The sequence below is a fragment of the Mobula hypostoma genome, chromosome 1, assembly GCF_963921235.1.
Source record: "Mobula hypostoma chromosome 1, sMobHyp1.1, whole genome shotgun sequence".
NCBI classification, from domain to species: Eukaryota; Metazoa; Chordata; class Chondrichthyes; order Myliobatiformes; family Myliobatidae; genus Mobula; species Mobula hypostoma.
Genome location: NC_086097.1, coordinates 149,158,010 through 149,180,039, shown reverse-complemented (window position 1 = coordinate 149,180,039; position 22,030 = coordinate 149,158,010). Strand labels below are relative to the sequence as shown.

General features: G+C 38.8%; 1 protein-coding gene across 2 annotated transcripts in view; it reads right to left on the bottom strand.

Moving 5' to 3' along the window:
* Positions 1 to 22,030, bottom strand: part of LOC134351496 (1-phosphatidylinositol 4,5-bisphosphate phosphodiesterase gamma-1-like) — a 273,333-nt gene that overhangs the window by 75,575 nt on the left and 175,728 nt on the right. For both annotated transcript variants that reach the window (XM_063057723.1, XM_063057732.1), the window contains exons 7-13: positions 20,384 to 20,418; positions 19,611 to 19,683; positions 17,905 to 18,006; positions 12,802 to 12,920; positions 11,056 to 11,141; positions 10,090 to 10,210; positions 7,286 to 7,454 (exon numbers count right to left, since the gene is read on the bottom strand). In XM_063057723.1, coding sequence (XP_062913793.1) covers positions 7,286 to 7,454; positions 10,090 to 10,210; positions 11,056 to 11,141; positions 12,802 to 12,920; positions 17,905 to 18,006; positions 19,611 to 19,683; positions 20,384 to 20,418 — 705 coding nt within the window. The remainder of the gene's footprint in view (positions 1 to 7,285; positions 7,455 to 10,089; positions 10,211 to 11,055; positions 11,142 to 12,801; positions 12,921 to 17,904; positions 18,007 to 19,610; positions 19,684 to 20,383; positions 20,419 to 22,030) is intronic.

Below are 22,030 nucleotides of genomic sequence, written 5' to 3'. Positions count from 1 at the left end.
GCTAAGTTCCTTTACATATTGCTGCTCTTAGTATATTGTTAAAGTTACCAAAATAGAGTCCAGAGGTGATTAACAAACTTGAGTTCAATGCAGCATCTTTCCGACCCTGTTTACTTATGTTGCCATTTTCAATGAACAATGGACTTGCACCCCAGGATTTTTCTGTACATCAATTCTCCTAAATGCCCTGCCTTTTACTATATAGCTTCGAATTACATTGATATCCCAAAGTGTAACTCTCACAATACCTCTGGATTAAACTGCATCTTTCATTTCTCTGCCCATATTTTACTGATCTATATTCTGCTCTATCTTTTGACAACCTTCCTCAATATCCACACCAACAATTTTTGTGTTGTCTGAAAGGTTACAGATCAACCTATCTATATTTTCATTTAACAGGGAGCCCAGCACTACTCATCATAGCCTTCCAACACCACTCTGTGCCTTCCCTGGCCAAGCCAGTTTTGAACTCCATCTGCCAAGTCTCCATAGATCCCAGGTGCTATAATGTTTTGAACCTGCCTACCATGAGGGACCTTGTTGAATGCTTTACTAAAATCCACGTATACCATATCCACTGTCTAACCCTAACTGGATCATCTTCATCAACATCCTCAAAATATTGAACCAAGTTTATAAGATTTGGCATCCCCTGCACAAAGCAATGTTAACTATCCCCAATAAGTCTATATTTTTCCAGCTATAAATAGACACAATCCCTAAAAATCTTCTCTAGTAATTTCCCTATCTGACATTAAGCTCACTGGGCTATAAATTCCTGGTCCGTCCCTATTGCTTTCTTAAAGAAAATAACTCTCCAGTCCTCTGGAACGTTATCTGTGGTTAAAGAGGATACAGAGATCTCTGTCAAAACCTCAGCATTCTCCTCTTTTGCTTCTCTCAGTTACCCAAGCTAGATCCCATCATGCCTTTGGGAGCTATCCACCTCACTGTTCCTCAAGAGACCCAACGCCTCCTCCTTCTTGAATCAATTTGCCATAGAATGTCAACATAGCTCTTTATGATTCCATGATCCTCCAAGACCTTCTCCTTGGTGAATACCAGTGTAAAGTACTCCCTTAGTACTTCGTCCATTTCCTCTGGCTTCTGGCTCCTTTGCCCTTGTGTGATAATGCCCTCTTTCCAGTTACCCTCTTGCTTATAATGTATGGATAAAATGCCTTCGGATTTTCCTCAATCCTACTAAATTGTCTTCCGGCTGTCATTGGTGTAGCTGCACACAACTGTTTGAAAGAGGTTTAGGGTGTTCCTAATAGCATGACTACATGGAATAGATACTGCGACAATTGTGACCTTGACAGGTTATTAACTGTGGTGGCAGGGGAAATACACTTGTTTGAACCATGCGAGATAATTCTCCGTTGGTTCCTTTGGAAAGTGAAATCTCTGTAAATTCTGCTCCTTAATGGGCTGCAGGAGGAAAGATTGTTTCCTGTCTATTCAGGTGTACAGGAATGCCTAATTCGTGCAATACGATACATCCCGTTGGAACAGAGATGAGGAGGAATTTCTTCAGCCAGAGGGTGCTAAATCTTTGGAATTCATTGCCACAGATGGCAGTGGAGGCCAAGCCCCTGGGGATATTTAGATCAAATATTGATAGGTTCCTGATTAGGAAGGGCGTCAAAGGTTACCAGGAGAAAGCAGGAGAATGGGGTTGAGTGCGGTAAGAAATCAGCCACAATAGAATGGCCCAAGTCTGTTCCAGTGTCTTAGGATTACAGTTCTCACCACTCTCAGGCAGCACAAAGAAGGCACATTCTAACAGGGATAGATTTTTTCTTTAATGGAAAAGTGGGGTTTTGTAAGAGTTCTGTAAATTATAATAAAAAAAGACTGAGGAGGTAAGCAACAAAAATGCTAAACAAAACTCCTAGAAATAATAATAAGGTAAACTTTTCCAGCATTAACTGCACATCTGAATTAATTAACTTCTCCATGATAAAAATAATGCATAGGTTGACTGCATATCACCAAGTGTTCTTCTTCGTCTGCCGTGAACTAGGCAGGCACCACCACTGGATGGGGACAAGATTGTGGATATTAACAGCCAATTGCACTGCACTGCAAAAAGCAACAGTTGCCATTGCCAGTTACACGTTTATGAAGGACAGTGAAAGGCATCAGTATCAACAGAACAGTGTACAAGATAGGATGATTTTTTTCACTCTTTTATAACGTTTTAATATGCTGGCTGGTGGTATAGTGGCATCTGCACTGGCTTTCGAGGCAAGTGGTCCCAGGTTCGAATCCAGCTGGACCCTTGCACACTTTCCACCCACGCTGGGCTGCGCATCAGGCTAGCAACTCAGTCTCACAAAAAGCAGACAGTTACTAAAAGAAATGGCAAAGTTTGCCACCCAACGTGCCGCAAAGCACAGAGGGGAACAACAACAACTGGTATAATGATTCGAAAGTAATGATTATTGTTAGTGTGAATGCAATTATTTCTGGTGGCCAAAAGTTTTTTTTAAGCTTCTCCTTTCATTCTTAATGATGTTTAATCTATGGGCTTACATAAATGTAAAGAAATATGAAGAGGTTTACATAATATTGTGGCTGTACAGAGATTTGGTTGAGGCAGGGACAGGAATGAAAACCTAATGTTCCAATGGTTTTGATGTTTTAGAAACTATAGAGAAAGGACATAAATGTGGGGATGAGGGTGGTGGGTAGGAACTGTGCTGTTAATCAGGGACAATAGTACCGCCACACTCAGAGGAGACATAATGGAGAGCTCATCCATTGAGCCTACAGTACATGGGTAGAACTCAAAAATAAGACAGATTCAATCGCTTTGATGGGAGAATACTACTGAACCCCCAGTAGCCACCAGGACATTGAGGAACACATATGCAGGCAGATTAGGGAAAGGTGGTAAAACAAGATCGTTGTAGTGGTTAACTTCAATTTCTCTCATATAAACTAGAACATCGTTAGTGCAAGATGTTTAGATGGACAGAATTTGTTAGGTAGATCCAAAAGAGCTTCTTTCTTTCTTTTTCAATCTTTTTATTAATTTCATAGAATGAAAACATAACAAAGCAAAAATACAAGTAGTAGGAGATACATTGTTACACTTAAAATGAGTAATTGTAAAACCAAATAGTATAAATTGACAAAGCTCCCAATCGTGTAGAATAACAATGAATAATACAAAGCAAAAAAAAAACTGAAGAAAAATCATGAAAAAGAAAAACAAAAATAGGAAAAAAAAAACAAACACCATCCCAAAAAAAAGCTAAACTAAGCAGAATTAGTCAACTAAACTAAAAGACTTGGGCAATACCAACAACCTGAAAATGGAAAAGAAGAAAACCTTAGTGTCGACGACTCCATTCCTCTCAACCAACAGTACAGAGAAATAAAACAAGTTTGGAAATGCTCAAATTACATCAAATGAAAATGCTGAATGAATGGCCTCCAAGTTTTTTCAAATCTAATGGAAGGGTCATAAACTTCACTTCTAATTTTTTCCAAATTCAAACACACCATAGTTTGTGAAAACCAATGAAATACAGTAGGAGGGTTAATCTCTTTCCAATTCAGCAAAATGGATCTTCTAGCCATTAGAGTAAGAAATGCAATCATCCTACGTGCTGAAGAGGTTAAGTAATTTGAATCTATCACTGGTAATCCAAAGGTAGCAGTAATTGGATGAGATTGTAATTCTATATTCAAAACTGTTGAAATCATGTCAAAAATGTCTTTCCAATATTTTTCCAGCAAAGGACATGACCAAAACATGTGAGTTAAAGAAGCTATCTCGCGATGACATCTATCACATATTGGATTAATATAAGAATAATAACGAGATAGTTTATCTTTGGACATATGAGTCCTGTGCACTACTTTAAACTGTATCAACACATGTTTAGCATATATAGAGGATGAATTAACCAATTGAAGAATTTTTTCCCATTTTTCAATCGGTATAATAATCTTAAGTTCTCTTCCCCAGTCAGCTTTAATTTTATTGGAAACATCAGGACATAAATTCATAATTATATTATATATAATTGCTACAACACTTTTCTGAGAGAGATTTAAATCTAAAATGTTTTCCAAAGTGTCCATTGGATATGGGTGTGGAAAATTAGGAGAAACAATAATTAAAAAGTTTCTAATCTGTAGATATCTAAAAAAGTGAGATCTGGGTAAGTTGTATTTATTAGAAAGTTGATCAAAAGACATGAAACAATTATCCAGAAATAAATCACGAAAACGTATTATACCTTTGGTTTTCCAATCAGAGTGAGCTTGATCCATAGTGGAAGGTTGAAAAAGGAAATTAGATATAATAGGACTTGCTAAAATAAATTGATTAAACCCAAAAAATCTTCGAAATTGAAACCATATACGTAAAGTATGCTTAACTATTGGATTATTCATTTGTTTATACAATTTGGAAGAAGTAAAAGGAAGCGAAGTTCTTAAAACCGAACCCAAGGAAAACCCTTGTAATGAATTACATTCAAGATTTACCCAATGTGGATTTAAAGATACATCCAAATCTCGTAACCAAAATTTTAAATATCGAATATTAATTGCCCAATAATAGAATCTGAAATTCGGGAGGGCAAGCCCCCCCTCCTTTTTAGGTTTCTGTAAATACCTTTTACCGAACCTAGGATTTCTGGTCTGCCATATATATGAGGAAATTTCTGAGTCTATGTTATCGGAAAAAGATTTTGGGATAAAAATTGGAACCAATTGAAATACATATAAAAATTTGGGCAAAATGATCATCTTAATAGCATTAATCCGACCAATCAAAGACAAAGAGATTGGTGACCATTTAGTAAACAAAAGTTTAACCTGATCAATTAGAGGTAAAAAATTAAAAAGGGCTTCTTAAATCAATATGCATATGCAGATAGTACTAAGGGAGAATGGGCCATATTGGACATGGTGTTGGGTATTGAGCCTGGCCAGGTGACTCACCCTTCAGTGGGAGAAAAATTAGGTAACAGTGATCACAAATCCTTAAGATTTAAAATAGCTATAAAGACGAATAAGTATGGACCTTGCATGACAGAAATAAATTGGAGCAAAGCAAATTGTGAACGTACGAGGTAGGAACTAAAGGTAGTTAATTAGAATAGCTATCTTTGAGCAAGTCCATTCTGGAATGTGGAGGATACAACAAAAAGGAAGGACAAGAATGGTGAGGTAAGGAATCTTGGATATCGAAAGAGGTGGTGAATTTAGTCAAAAAGGAGTAAACAAATGTAAGGTTTAGAAAGCTAAGATCAAACAATGGCCTTTAGAATTATAAAGAAGCCAGAAAAGAGCTCAAGAGGGCAATCAGTAGAGCCAGGAGGGGGCAGGAAAAGTCCTTGGTAAGTTGGATAAGGAGAATTTCAAGGCATTCTATACATACTAGGGAGTCGGAGTGGGTAGGATCACTCAAGGATAAAGCAAGGATGCTTTGGAGGCGGAGGTGGAGGATATGGATGAGGTCCTAAATAAGTACTTTGCATCAGTATTTACCAAGGAGAGTGTGGAGGTTAGGGAGATCAGTGTGGAAAGTGCTAATTTCATAGCCATTTTGAGATAAAGAAGAAAGTAATTTTAGGTCTCTTACACCATATTAAGCTGGATAAGTCCCCAGAGTCTGAGGAAATATACCCAATGTTATTGAGAGGGGCAAGAGATGAGATTACTGAGGCTGGGGCCTTGACCAACATCTTGTGTGTCCTCTATCCACAGGCGAGGTCCCAGAGGAATGGCAAGTGGCTAATGTTATTTCATTATTCAATCAGGGAAATAGGGATATTTTTGGAAATTATACATCAGTGGTCTTACAACAGTGGTAGGGAAGTTATTGAAGAGGATTATTGGGGATGGGATTTATGGCCATTTGGAAAGCCACGGCCTAATTAGGGACAGTTAACATGGCTATGGCTTTGTGCAGGGCAAGTTCTGTCCAACAAACTTGATTGAGTTTTTCAAGGAAGTGACAAAAGTGATTGATGAAGGTAGAACTGAGGATGTTGTCTACATGGATTTCAGTAAAGCGTTTAACAAGGTCTTTCCTGGCAGGCTCACTCAGAAAATTAAGTTGCATGGGATCCATGGCGAATTAGCCATTTGAATTCAGAATCAGCTTGCCCACAGAAAACAGAGGGTAGTGGTCAATGGAACTTATTCTGCCTGGAGGTTTGTGATTAGTGGTGTTCCACAGGTACACTGGGACCTTGGCTGTTTGTGAATATAAAAATTACCTGGATGAAAATGTAAGTGGGTGGATTAGTAAATTTCCAAACAATACAAAAATATTTGTATTGTGGATAGCATAGAAGACTTGCAAAGAATATAGCAAATTATGGATTTGGGTGGAGAAATGGCCGGTGCTTAACCCTGACAAATGTTAAGTGTTGCACTTTGGGAGATAAAATGTAAAGGAACAGTACACTGTTAATGGCAAGATCCTTAACAGTGCTGACATGCAGAGGGCGTCTACACAGATCGATAGGGTGGTGAAGAAGGTACTCGGTATGGCATGCTTGCCTTTGTTATACAAAGAATTGAGTTCAAGGGTCGGGAAGCTATGCTGCAGTTTTATGCAATTCTGGTAAACTGCGTTCGGAGTACAGCATTCAGTTCTGGTTGCCCCCTTATAGGAAGTCAAGGTTTTGGGAGGGTGCAGGAGAGGTTCACTATGATTAAATGGCATGTGCTATAAAGAGAGGATGGGCAACTTTGGGTTGTTTTCTCTGTAACGACAGAGGCTGAGTGGAAATCTGATATATGTTTATAAGATTATAATTGGCATAAATAGACAAGGATTCCTGTATCTTTTTCCTGGGGTTGAAATATCTAATACCAGAAGGCATGCATATAAGGTGAGTGGGGAAACTTCAAAGGAGATGTGAGGGGCAAGTTTTTTTTTTACACAGAGAGTTGTGGGTGCCTGCAATGGACTGTCTGGGGCGGTAGTAGAGGCAAATATGATAGAGACTTCCAAGAGTCTCTTAGACACATGAATCTGCAGGAAATGGAAGGGTATGCACATTGTGTAGGCAGAAGGGCTTAGTTTAGTTGGGAATTTGATTACTGATTTATTTAGTTCAGCACTTCATTATGGACTGAAGGACCTGTTCTTGTGCTGAAGTCTTCGATGTTTAAGGCTGACACAATACAGTAAGTCTCAATATTAACAGCAGGCCTGTTAAAGAAGGTAATGTAACTCAAATTCAACATTACAGACAGATTAAGTCACATAGTATTTCTGCCACCATGCAATTATTTCATCTACCTTTATCAGGATTTTCTTCTTCAGCTGATTGGGTGATGGAAGTTCATCTGCATTGATGTCCACAGGTTTGGTCAACAACATGTCTCCAAAAACCTTCTTGAAGTAAGATGCCATATTTCGCTGCTGCACAACACTGCAATGGTCTTCGATAGAGAGGATTATGGGATACCTGGAATTATACACGTGGCAACTAATATAGTTTTGGTTCAGATTGGATTCATCATTCTCATTTCAGAAAATAAAAATTAATTACCAAAAAAGGTATTATTAAAAAAACACTTGTTTGCAAACACTTGACTATTGAAAGATTCCTACTCTAGAGGACCAGATGTGTTGAAGCTGCAAAAGAATAGTGTTCTGCCAGTAACCTGGCATTGAGTTATCACTCAACCAAATATAGATTAACTGATTATTCATTGCCCTTTCCACATGTAACTAGTTGTACAACTAGCAACAGTTTTTGTCTGTGTGTTGACATAAGAATCTTTACTTTGACTTGACTGACTTGGAACTTGGATAGACATGAGGATGTGAAATACACCATATAAATGAAAATTATATTAATGAAATGGATCTCATTAATTTTGAGCTTTTTTTTAGGTTGAGCAAATAAATAATCTTAGCTTACCACCTGATGAAAGGTCTCACTGCTTTCAATTGGGAATGAAACTTGCATCGGCCCTTTGTTTTTATCCTTGAGATAGGTTGTCCAACTATGCCAGACCACAGACATTCTGGAAATTAAAATTGCTTCTGAAACCCAAACACTGAGCAATATCTGAAGTGATATCCCAATGCAAATCAAAGATGATGACCTTCAGTGAGGTGAGAGAGGAAACTGAGGGTTTACTTCGAGTATTCCAGTCCATGGAATAGACATGGAAATATAAAATAATCCAGGGTGATGAAACAGGTGTAAGATAAAAAAAAATCAGTGGGAATCATTTTTAACTTGATAGAAAAGTGATTGGGGATTTAAGAGTTAAGGTTAACAGCAGAGAAGGAAAAAAATGAGTATAGCTATCAGATTTGTGAAAACTGATCTCACATTTACAAATAATACTACCTGTAAATGGTATTGAGATGAGGAAAAGAGAGGCCCAAGTTTGGAGGATTGAGAACCCTAAGATGAACAGGATGTGTGAATAGGACTGTGAAAAGATTGAACAAAGATAAAATGGGAATAATGGGTAAAGTGTCTGAAGTCTAAAGGATCTTGGGGTCCGAGTCTGGTCGCCTCACTACAGGAAGGGTATGGAAGCCATAGAAAGGGTGCAGAGGAGATTTACAAAGATGTTGCCTGGATTGGGGAGCATGCCTTATGAAAACAATTTGAGCGAACTCGACCTTTTCTCTTTGGAGCGACGGAGGATGAGAGGTGATCTGATAGAGGTGTATATGATGATGAAACACATTGATCGTGTGAATAGTCAGAGGCTTTTTCCCAGGGCTGAAATGGTTGCCACAAGAGGTCACAGGTTTAAGGTGCTGGGGAGCAGGTACAGAGGAGATGTCAGAGGTAAGTTTCTTACGCAGAGAGTGGTGAGTGTGTGGAACGGGCTGCCGGCAATGGTGGTGGAGGCGGATATGATAGGGTCTTTTAACAGACTTTTGGATAGGTACATGGAGCTTAGAAAAATAGAGGGCTATGGGTAAGCCTAGTAATTTCTAAGGTAGGGACATGTTCGGCACAACTTTGTGGGCCGAAGGGCCTGTATTGTGCTGTAGGTTTTCTATGTTTCTATTAGAAAAGGGAAGTGGAGACAGGACAATTTGGGAAGGATAGAACAAGCATGGATATTTTGGTTCAAAGGAAATTGAAGATCATGATGCAATTTATAAAGAATTACTTAGAGAAACTGAATACTTGAACTACTTGTTTGCAATCTTATAAAGATTGGCAGAATCCAACTATGGCAGAATCTGATGACTCAACCATAGTTGGATGCATCAGCAAGGGAGATGAGGCTGAGTACAGGGCTACGGTAGGAAACTTCGTCACATGGTGTGAGCAGAATTATCTGCAGCTTCATGTGAAAAAGACTAAGGAGCTGGTGGTAGACCTGAGGAGAGCTAAGGTACCGGTGACCCCTGTTTCCATCCAGGGGGTCAGTATGGACATGGTGGAGGATTACTAATACCTAGGGATACGAATTGACAATAAACTGGACTGGTCAAAGAACACTGAGGCTGTCTACAAGAAGGGTCAGAGCCGTCTCTATTTCCTGAGGAGACTGAGGTCCTTTAACATCTGCTGGACGATGCTGAGGATGTTCTACGAGTCTGTGGTGGCCAGTGCTATCATGTTTGCTGTTGTGTGCTGGGGCAGCAGGCTGAGGGTAGCAGACACCAACAGAATCAACAAACTCATTCGTAAGGCCAGTGATGTTGTGGGGATGGAACTAGACTCTCTGATGGTGGTGTCTGAAAAGAGGATGCTGTCCAAGTTGCATGCCATCTTGGACAATGTCTCCCATCCACTACATAATGTACTGGTTGGGCACTGGAGTACTTTCAGCCAGAAACTCATTCCAACGAGATGCAACACTGAGCGTCAAAAGAAGTCATTCCTGCCTGTGGCCATCAAACTTTACAACTCCTCCCTTGGAGGGTCAGACACCCTGAGCAAATAGGCTGGTCCTGGACTTATTTCCTGGCATAATTTACATATTACTATTTAATTATTTATGGTTTTATTACTATTTATTATTTATGGTGCAACTGTAACGAAAACCAATTTCCCCCAGGATCAATAAAGTATGACTATGACTATGATCACTGTCTAATGTGTTGTAGTAACTTACTCTGAGGTAATGAAGGCATGCTCCTTTATTGTATAAAGCACATCCAAGAATTTGATTTTGGAGGTAAGTGTGTGCCCATGATAAATAATTGGCAGGTCATCTGGGCCGTCCCAGCAGTCCACTGCAAAGCAGATAATCAGTTAGTAACAGCACAGATTTATTTTAAAGACCTTCAGTCTTAGTGAGTGAACTTTTCAGAACCTCCACAAGAGGGTGCATTTTATCTTCTGGTAAAACTGAATCCAAATCGCAGTAAATTGGAGATGTCATGAAGAAGCAGAGAGTGTTAAAAAGGCACCTACATATAAATTAATGACTGATGATATGTTTGAAATATAATAAAATGCAATTTAATTGGGACCTTGTTTTCTTGTCACTTTTTCTATCACCAATTCATAGCTTTCTTTCACTATTACAAATAAAGTGCATAATTTCTAGTCATAAGTCAGCATTGACCAGTAAACATGTTGAAAGATTCATCCCTTTTGTTAACCTTCTTTCATCACCATGCAGAAATAATGGACACTCTTTAATTAAAAAAATTATAAGTACCCTGAGCCAGATCTTATTTTCCACAAATGGTATGATACCAAAGCCTTGTTTACTTCCTGCCACAATATTTATACAGAAAACATGTTAAAAGCGAAGATAAAGTAAGAACAATGTTTCAAGGTCACTTATTGCTGAGTAACTCAAGAGAGAACATATATTTCATTTGCATTTGTCATCACTCTAAGGTAAGTGGTGGAAAATCCGCCAGCTTTTGTACTTCTGAATACCTCATAGCATAGGTGAGAGGAGAAAGGCTAAGCTAATGATCACTAACAAGCTTGGTCCTAGTCTTACTGACTGTCATAGAAATTCACCGTTCAAGCTGAAGTTTAGGGGAAACACATCATCATTGGAGTCAGCATCAAAGGAAGATGAAAATCTAAAAGCTACATTGATAAAGGAGAGAAGGTTTACGTTCTATACAGCGGCATCCCATCCTCAAACATCGGGCATAGGCTTCTAATGACGACTCACTGGAAAACTGGTCTCCGGTCAAATACCTGGAAGAGATGAAGAGCAATTCAGCCATTCTTTCAATGTTACCCTTAACTGAAATGATTACAGGCAGGAGTGCAAGCGTGCAGATGCAAAGTGGCCCTTGGAATTCCAGGTATTGTAAGACATTAAAAGAATTTAGCATTGAATATCTTTATCATTTCCTTAGGGCATAACTCTCCAAGCTGCTGGAGAAAACAAGCATGAACCATTTGGTTATCAGGAAATAGAGGAAGAGGATGAAAATGATACAGAGGTAGAAGAGATTAGGGAATGATTGAACATAGAACATAGAATAGTACAGCACAGTACAGGCCCTTCGGCCCACTATGTTGTGCCGACCCTCAAACCCTGCCTCCCATATAAGCCCCCACCTTAGATTCCTCCATATACCTGTCTAGTAGTCTCTTAAACTTCACTAGTGTATCTGCCTCCACCACTGACTCAGGCAGTGCATTCCACACACCAACCACTCTCTGAGTAAAAAAACCTTCCTCTAATATCCCCCTTGAACTTCCCACCCCTTACCTTAAAGCCATGTCCTCTTGTATTGAGCAGTGGTGCCCTGGGGAAGAGGCGCTGGCTATCCACTCTATCTATTCTTCTTATTATCTTGTATACCTCTATCATCTCTCCTCTTATCCTCCTTCAATAAAGTATGACTCTGACTATGATGACTGTCTAACGTTTTGTAGTAACTTACTCTGAGGTAATGAAGGCATGCTCCTTTATTGTATAAAGCACATCCAAGAATTTGATTTTGGAGGTATTGGTGGCTAACTAAGAAATCACAGTAAAGAGGAGGAGTGTGGCAGATTTTAGATTGCAATTTCTTTTTAATTTTGCTTTAAACCCCAAACATCACATCTGCCTAAACACCTGGTGTGAGGCGAGTGACAATTAAACCTCCCTCCATTAGAGTAGAGGGATGTCACAAGGTAATGAAATGTGTTGGATCAATTCAGCTTTTCTTTCTTTCTTATATTCAATGCTCTAAAATTTATAAAGGTCCATGATTGTTTGTTCCTTTTCTTCCACTATCCGCACTCCCACCAGTAGTTTCCGATATTAAGTTTCATAGGCACCAATAAAACCAATCCACATCACCAAACAGTTTCTCAAATTCCTGCTTGTTCACTGACGAGATCCATACCTCTGATTCCACACACTGACACATTAGTTTTGACCATGAACCCATTGGGACCTTCCAACCTAAAATGAATGGAAATCAGATGGACCAACTTGCACAGGCTCTTACAAAGCTGTGTCAAGAATGATCCTGGCAGGAACCTCAGGATAACCTCACCTCCCAAACTTCCACCCACCCCCATGTCTCAACTAAATGAATATTGAATAGTAAAGGCAAATAGTAAATTCTCCAGATCTTTTGTGAATGGTTGTTCTTATGGGCTGACTTAGTACTCGGAGAAAGGAAAATTCAGTCTGAACTGGGCCAGACTGTACCGTGAATTTATGAGCACACCTTGTGTTTACTTCCTCTTCTCTGATTAAATTGCTTTTCTGCACCCAATTTATAATCTCAGGATTTGGCTCCCAGATGCTGGTTTGTCAAATCTGACATCACATCACACTTCAAGCTGAAGAACAGGTGGGAAACTTCAGATTTCATCAATGGTATTTTAAAAATATAGAGCGTTACTTAACGTGTTGTGCGAGGAGGAGATCCAGTAGTTAGAAAGAGGGTGGTTCATTTCCTCAGGAGCCACACGTTCAAACCTAGAGTCCAAGATCATGTTCTCTTTAGAGAACAGATATGCCAAGAACTAAAAGACAAAAGAAAAATATACCATCATTCTATATAGGAAGAATAGCAATTTTCAGACTTTACCCATCTTAAAAGCTTATTCTTTTTTCACTAGTAAAAAAGTCAGGTCCCCTGTGCAAGACCACAATGGTTAGAGATGGAAGAGGGCAATTCAAAACTTCTGTATTACAGGAGGGAGGGGCAGACTGAAGGACTTAGATAACACTAGAGGCGTGAATTCCCGAGATAGAATGAGTTAGATGAGGAAATGGTGTGAAACTGCTTGATTTTACCACAGGAGGCAAGAAAAATTGATGTTCTGGCTGTTTCTATGGACAGAGAAATAATTAACTTTTCAGGTCACAAACAAGAGAAAATCTGCAGATGCTGGAAATCCAAGTAACATATACAAAATGCTGGAGGAACTCAATAGGCAAGGCAGCATCTATGGAAAAGAGTACGGTAGACATTTGGGGCCGAGACTTTTCAGCAGGACTGGAGAAAAAAGATGAGGAGTCAGAGTAAAAGGGTGTGGGGAGGGGAGGGAGAAACACAAGGTGATAGGGAAAACTAGAAGTGGGAAAGGGGTGGAGAGTTGGGAAGTTGATTCATGAAAGAGATACAGGGCTGGAGAAGGGGGAATCTAATAGGAGAGGACAGAAGGCCATGGAAGAAAGAAAATGGGGGGAGGAGCACCAGAGGGAGGTGATGGGCAGGCAAGGGATAGAGTGAGAGAGGGAAATAGGAATAGGGAAGAGAGAAGGGAGGGGGGCTTTACCGGAAGTTCCAAAAGTCGATGTTCATGTCATCAAGTTGGAGGCTACCCAGACGGAACATAAGGTGTTGCTCCTCATCACGACCGTAGTGAAGGGCATGGATGGACATATATCGGAATGGGAATGGGAATGGGAAGTGGAATTAAAATGGGTGGCTACTGGGAGATTCCTCTTTCTCTGGCGATGGAGTGCAGGTACTCGGCAAAGCGGTCTTCTAACCTACATCGGGCCTCACCGATATACAAGAGGCTACACCGGGAGCACCAGATACAGTAGATGACACCAACAGACTCACAGGTGAAGTGTCGCCTCACCTGGAAGAACTGTTTGGGGCCCTAAATAGTAGTGAGAGAGGAGGTGTAGGGGCAGGTGTGGCATTTGTTTCGCTTGCAAAGATAGGTGCCAGGACAAGGGACAAGGACAAGGGAATCAGGTAGGGAGCGAACACATCTTTCCCTTTCCCCCACCTTCTGCTTTGCGCAGGGATCGCTCCCTTAGTGACTCCCTTGTCCATTCATCCCTGTTGGGGTCATCTATTATATCCAGTGCTCCTGGTGTAGCCTCTTGTAGACCTGACATAGATTGGGAGACTGTGTCACTGAGCACCTAGACTCCGTCCACCAGAAAAAGGAGGATCTCCCAGTAGCCATCCATTTTAATTCCACTTCCCATTCCCATTCCAACATGTCCATCCATGGCCTCCTCTACTGTCGCGATGAGGCCACACTCAGGCTGGAGGAACAACACTTTATATTCTGTCTGGGTAGCCTCCAACCTGATGGCATGAACATCAATTTCTCAAACTTCTGGTAATGCCCCCCTCCCTTCCTCTATTCCCCATTCCCATTTGCCTCTCTCTGGTGCTCCTTTTTCTTTCTTCCATGGCCCTTTGTCCTCTCCTATTAGATTCTCCCTTCTCCAGCCCTTTATCCCTTTCACCAATCAACTTCCCAACTCTTTAATTCACCCTTCCCCCCCTCCCCATTTCGCCCATCACCTTGTGTTTCTCCCTCCCCTTCCCCCACCTGTTTACTCTGATTCCTCATCTTTTTTCTCCAGTCTTGCAGAAGAGTCTCGGCCTGTGACGTTGACTGTACTCTTTTCCACAGGTGCTGCCTGGCCTGCTGAGTTCCTCCAGCATTTTGAGTGTGTAACTTCTCAGGTCATTGAGCCTTTAGGAGAGCTCTCAATGACATTACTGATGAAGAGCCAATGTTACCTCTGTTACTCTCTACACAGTTGCCGGCTGAACTGCTGTGAATTTTCAGCAATTTTCCATTTTTATTTTAAACGCCCAGCATCTACAGTGCTTTGTTGGTCAGCACTTATGACTCAGGACTGCAATTGTTTGTTGAATTTGTACCGAGGAATTGGACATTTCTTAGATGGAATATCACTTGAAATATGATTTGATTCAACAATACCTCAGTTATCCAACTCTAAACTATGTTATATGATGATGCATATCATAGAGCTCACAAGAGAGAACCTGCTCTGAGACGCTACATTACGATGTGTGGCCCAAGCTCCTGACAGGGCCAGGCTTCAACGGACAGATGCAGGGGAAACATACACTATCCACAAAGAAAACCCAGCAATTTCACAACTTAGTTACAGAATAACTTGAAAAAATACATACCATTTGGGATTAAGATACGGTGACATAAGAGTCAAGGTCTGATGTTTTATTACATATTAAAATAACAAGATAAACTAAATATCAAAATATTAATAGCACTTAATAACAGAGCAACAGTCTCCTTCCACTGACATTTTAAAACAAATTATTAAGTAGCCTTCTGTTTAAGGGAGACAATAGACATAGGTTGGAAATTTGTACGGTAGCTGGGAGGGAAATGTTGGACCTGGATATTTTGTTTCTAGTCTCTAATCATTTTATTCAGTATCAGACTAATTGATATCAATTTTCTGCAAATATAAGTGTGATGCTGATATTAAAACATTCAACATTGACTGGTCCACTCATATTTTAGAAAGAAATGGCATGCTTTCATGAGGCTACGGGAATAAGTTCTACCATTTAGCAGTCAAAATCTTTACAAAAAATGGTTAAAGTGCTAGCAATTTTTTAGAATAAGGTGCAGAAATTGTAGCATAATTAACTGTGAATGTCGAATAGCCCTTGACTGTAAATTAAAATTGCTCAATACCAAAATTAACTTTAAATCATGAATTGTAGTGGCCTTTTTAGATTATTCTATTAGAATCTCTAAATTATTGTTGTTTTTGCTAAAATCTCAAGCCACATAGAAAACAATTCTCACTATTGTTATTTAATACAGGAACCTCCCCACGTTTGTATTTTTAATTCCTAATGTGAACTGATGTATACCCAGCCTTCAAACCAACAGTGTTTACTTGCAAACCTATCACCTGTAAGTACACAGAACCAAATAAATTGGAATCAGCAGAAAAATTCTTATTTAAATACCATGTTGTCATCTTCTACAACAGGATTGTGTATGTTCAGGATTCCCTGAAGTGCTTAACTGGAAATATTTTGAATGAGTGTTCAGGAAACTTGTCTGGAGGTTGTCGATATACGAATAGATACATGGGGATAGTCTCTCAGGTAATTATTGATTAATATGAATTGGTTACCTTATTTACTTTTGGTAAGATGTTTGCCCGCTCAGATGCAGCGGCTTCTACGGGGTCAACCAAAGGTGTTCCTGTCTTTTTTAAACTTATTTTTGTGATTGCAAAACCCTGCTGGACACTAAGGACTTAAAGTACTGCGGGTCTACACCATCAGAGAGTTGCTCGTTGCAACTGCGACGAAGAGGTGTCGGTGCGCAAATGAAGAGTGTAGTCCAACAGTGAGTGATCATCTTAGTCACTCACCTTGAGACTGCAAGACTTTATTGGTGTGAAACGTTGCAAGTCCAATTCATTGCTTTATTAGCAAACGAGGGAGCGGATGGCAGGGGAACTGCATGGCCTTGGCCACAGCAAGAACTAGCCCTCAAGCCATGGTGTCGCCTGTTTGGAGCTGCCCAGGCAGAGGCATCAGAGTTGGGTGCTCCACTGGAGTGCCGGAGGTGGTGTGGCACAGAGTCCATGCTAGAGTCAGAGCTCTCTCCCAGCGTTCACATGGCAGAAAACAAGCAGACTGCTGCAACATTCATGGACTCAGGGACTTGAACTATTTTTTTTGCCTGACTATATTTTACAGGAATCTTATACATTCTCACTATCTTACATATGCCCGCTGTTTTATATGTACTATATGTGCCTTGTGCTGTGTATGGCTGTTGGTACTGTGTTTTGCACTTTGGTCCTGCAGTAACATTGTTTATTTTGGTTGTATTCATGGGTATTCATGTATAATTGAATGATACTTAAACTTGAACAAACTTTAAATGATATAACGATACAGCAGCTTCAGACTTTCAGATGCATTAGCTCACATGCCAATGATTTAGCACATTATTTCACTGCCATTCATATAACTCCAATTTATAACTCAGACTGAAAGGATGAAGAAAAGCAAATCCTTCTGATCTTGTGCAATCTACAGAATTGGGTTGAATACATCCCTGAGTCAGTGCAATAAATTTTAGCTCATGAAACTCAGTTCATAATATTGCTCAAGCTACAGGAACACATAGAGGAATCACTTAAATTTCTGTGGCGAGTTCTGCATCTCTTGTTATGAATGCCATAATTAAGAAGACAGCATGTTTCTTCAGTTAGTCTAGAAGCACAAAGCATATACACCTTCTTGTTCAGATGACATCAAATGGAGTACTTCATACTGAAAACATTTTAATTAAAATGAGTGGTCCTCGGAGGTGAAAGGAAATGTCAGATGCAAGAAGTGTGCACTTTTGGCATAAAACAATGTCTATTGTTGTGATTTTTTGATGAAAATTTGCTCCTTTAATTCTTGCATAAAGAGACATTGTGTAATCGAGCATTCATCAAGTGTTCCAAGCATTGAAAGCTTAACTCTCAAAGCTTAAGTGGTGTTTTCCTTATCCTACTGACTCCCAGTAGATGAGAGCTGTTTCCCATGAATCCTCTAACCAGTTAGGAATTGAGAAAAACTGCCAGTTTTCCCATCCCATTCCCTCAATAAAAGAAAATTTTAATTCCAAGTATGCCTTTGCTAAAGATGAGCTATTTGCAATTATCTTATAAAGAAGAATGTACACAGTTTGACATTTACCGAAAGCTGAGATAATAATACAAATTTATATCTACCTCATCAAGTTGTAAAACAGGGTCTGAAGTCTCCCGTAAGGGGTCTTTAAAATAATTAAAGATGCATTCTCGAACTTTGTTAGTGTCATTTGCCCAACTTTCCTAGGAAACAAGAGCACATAATTAATGAAGTCTCATTCCAGATCTATAAATAAAAATGCAATTAAATTAATGTAATCCATGTAAATGTATTAAATCAATGCATTTGAACAAATTAGGTACCTTCCAATTGTAAAGATTATAATTTGAAATTAAAATTTATCCTGCACATGCTGCTAACATTTTTTTTAATATTCACTTTTAATACCTTCAAACTATATTAATTTTTTCCCATTTACCATCAGACATTAGAATTCCAAAACTCCATACGTCTGTTCATTCAATTCTAAATACTTTCATTTCAATAGCTCAAACTTTTGTTTTCCAATCACTGCTTTATTTGATTCCTAGAGAGAAAAATTGACCAAGCAAAGCCAATAATAAGTCATCAATTAGTAAATGTCACCTGCTATTGGGTGCTTTGACTTGAGGGAATTCACTCCCTCAACATATTTTCCTCTCCTCCTCAACTGAACTCATTGGCCACCTGTCCAAAATGTCATCTCTGATGTGATGTTAACTATTGTCTACTCTCCCACTGAGGAATTTTATTACCTTAATAGGACTATCAAAGAAGTATTAACTGGGGTTGTCAAAGTCAGTCAAGTTGATAGTCATACGCACAAGTGTATGTATGCACAGTGCAATGAAAAGCCTACTCAGTGGCGCAACGGTCAATAGAAAAGTATAAATTAAACATAAACTACACACAATTTTAACAAGAAAGATCATCATAAGAATTTTTATAGAAGTCCACCATAGTGCAAAATAGTCAAAACGGTCATAATGTTGTTATACTGAAGTACTAATTAGGGTTGTGCAAGTTGGTTCAAACCCCGAATGAATAAAGGGAAGAGTAGTTTTCCTTCCACTGCTGGTGTTGGACTTCAGGCTTCTAAACCGCCTACCATTGTATCGAAGAAAGTTGTTACTGTTACTGTGTAAAATGTGAAGAGTATCCCCTCGGTTTTAACTAGCCCAAAACCCACTCTAGATGCACCCCTAAAAACTAGGTTTTGGTATTACGAACCTTAAAAATAAAATAATTGCCCTCAATCAATCATTGTATTGCAGGGCCCAATATGTAGAGCTACAGAAAATAGTGCCATTTAGTATATAAATCTCCCCAGTGTACCAATGGTTCTCTAAACAATTATGATTCCAAAATGATAAAATGGCAGAGATCCATGCTAAGTTGGATTGCTGGAATCACTGTCAAACCTGCTGTAATGGCCAAGATACTTCAAAGACTTGTGTTTTCTTTAATAGTCCCTTTCACAACCTTAGAACCTTTACAGACAATAAAGTATTCTGAGGTGCATCAGAGCATAGAACATAGAACAGTGTGCACAATACAGGTCCTTCAGCTCAAGGTGTTATGCCAATCAATATAAACCTACTCCATAATCAACCTAACCCTTATCCCCTACACAGCACATAACCTTCCATTTCTCCTACATCTAAGAGTCTATCTAAGAGTCCCTTTAATGTTCCTATCGTATCAGCCTCTTCTACAAATTCCAGCAGTATATTCCAGGCATTAATCACTATAAAGTAAGAATAACGCAAACAACAAAGTAAGAATAATCCATTTTCAGTTTGCTTACCTTTTGATCATATTGCAAAAACTTCTGGAAATCAAACAATGTTATCTGGCAGAGTTCAGGCCTCTCCATATTCCTGTGTGCAATAAAAAGGCCAAATATGAGCACAGAAATTTACATTATGAATAGCACTATTTGACAAAATACAGAAAATGTTGGAAAAACTAAGCAGATCAGGCAGCATCTACAGAGAGAGGGGCAGTTAACAAAGTATACCTCCTTATTGAAGGTATTGTGGCAAGTTTGCTCATATTTTTTAGTTATGATTTTAGAAAGGAAACATAGCAACTTTTGTTGTTCCCAGAAACAACAGCAGAATACTGATCAAATAAATTGACTCATTCACTTTTTAGTACAGGATAATTTTTGATTACAAGATTTTTGATCAGGAAATCCTTACTCTTCAGAGTGTCCCATGAGCTCTTCTACAATAATCTGAGAAATTGGAAGGAATTTCACTTTAACTTTTAAGATACAGCACTAATTATTTTCACATGGCAATGTCAGCCTTGATTTTATGTTGCCCTGTGCTCTATATATACTGTATCAATGATTCAACAGTTACAATTTTTCTAAGTGATCTATGCCAAAAAATGTATTAGCAGAAAAAATCATAATAAAACACGAGGATGACTGATCACATCTAATTTCATTCTAGGCTTAAGAAAATGAGAATTAGTTTGTCATTTTTTAAAATAAATTTATTTTTACATGGAGTAGAAGTAGAAAGTGAAAATTAAAAAAAATTCAGGATAAACGAATGAATGTTTCCTTACCTTAGAGGAAAAGACAGCTCCAGCTGCTCAATTACCTGTACACAAAAAACAAAATAACAGATATTTAGAAATAAGTGTGATGTAATCAAACCATGATTTATTAACTATTGAACTTCTGGGAGAATTCAATTGATATAACTCTATGGATTTGTGCAAACAAGATAACCAGGGGTGATGAATAAAGATATGTACAAACTCAAAAATCTCAAATTTTGGCAGCAATTCACCAGTATGTTCTCACATGTGCTGCACCACTTGAATACAAAGTTGTGACAATACTTCACCACTTTATGCTGGGAGCTTGCGTAACCAATCAGACCAAGGTAGGATCTAAGAGGAATAGCTACAAAGGGCGAAGGTAACTTTTAGTTAATGTGTTTTGGTGGTTTCAATTTATGTAAATATTTTATTTTACTTTTAAAGCAATTAAAATTTAAATGTTCTCCAAAAAATATTCAATTTTCAAGTGCTTTGAAAGCATTTATGTTTATTGAAAAATAATAATTAAAATATCTTTCTAAAATTCAGAGATTTCTGAAAGGTCAATTATTTAAATTCAGCTTCCCTCTCCCCAGATGCTGCATGACTTGCTGAGTATTTCCAGCATTTTCTATTTTATTTGCTAAACATTTAGCATTTTGATAGCTTTGAAAGTCAGCCAAGCTAATGAGTCCTTTCTTGGCACTATCATGTTTGAGATTTGTTCTCATTGTGCCCTTCACCAACCACCCTCCCCCCAAGTCCACCTCCGCTACCAAGTAGCAGATTTACATCCCTGAGCCCCCAGCCACAGCCAGGATCTTGTCACTGAAGTTGCAGTCAACTTTATTCAGAAAACTAGCCACAACTTACTGACACCATAAGAATTCAGTGGGGATCAGAATGTATCTGCTAACAATTGTTTACTGCAGCTGTGAAGTCAAGCCATTTTAAGGAACTCTGGGATAGAAATGGGCTATTCAGTCTCTTGGACTTCTTCCACTATTCAATAAAATGCCTGCTTTGTGACTTAATTCCATATCTCCAACATTTTTCCTGTTTCTTCATTAACTCTGTTTAACAAGAATTATTCAGCCTTAGTTTTGAAATAACAGTTGACATTTTTTTGCAGAAATGTCTGTCTGGCAAATGGTTTCATAACCTCATTGCAAATAGACTTGTCTTTGACATTATATATTACCCCCTTTTCTGGAGCCACCTACAAGTAGATAAACTTGCAAAGTTCAAAGCGAACTTATTATTAAATTACATATATGATACTAAATACAACACAGAGATTCGTTTTCCTGTGGACATACACAGTAAATCCAACAAACATGATTGAATCAATGAAAGACCGCACTCAACAAAAGAGACAAATCCAATATGCAAAAGACAACAAATTGTGCAAATACAAAAATGACAGAAAACAATAATAATAATAATAATAATAATAATAAATAAGCAATAAGTATCAAGAACATGAGATAAAGCGTCCTTCAAAGTGAGTCCATAGGTTGTGGGAACAGTTTAGTGATGGGCTGAGTTAAGTTGAGCGAAGTTATCTCGACTGGTTCAAGAGCCTGATGGTTTAGGGGTAAAAACTGTTTCCGAACCTGGTGGTCTGGGTTCTGAGGCTCCTGTACCTTCTTTCTGACGGCAGCGTCA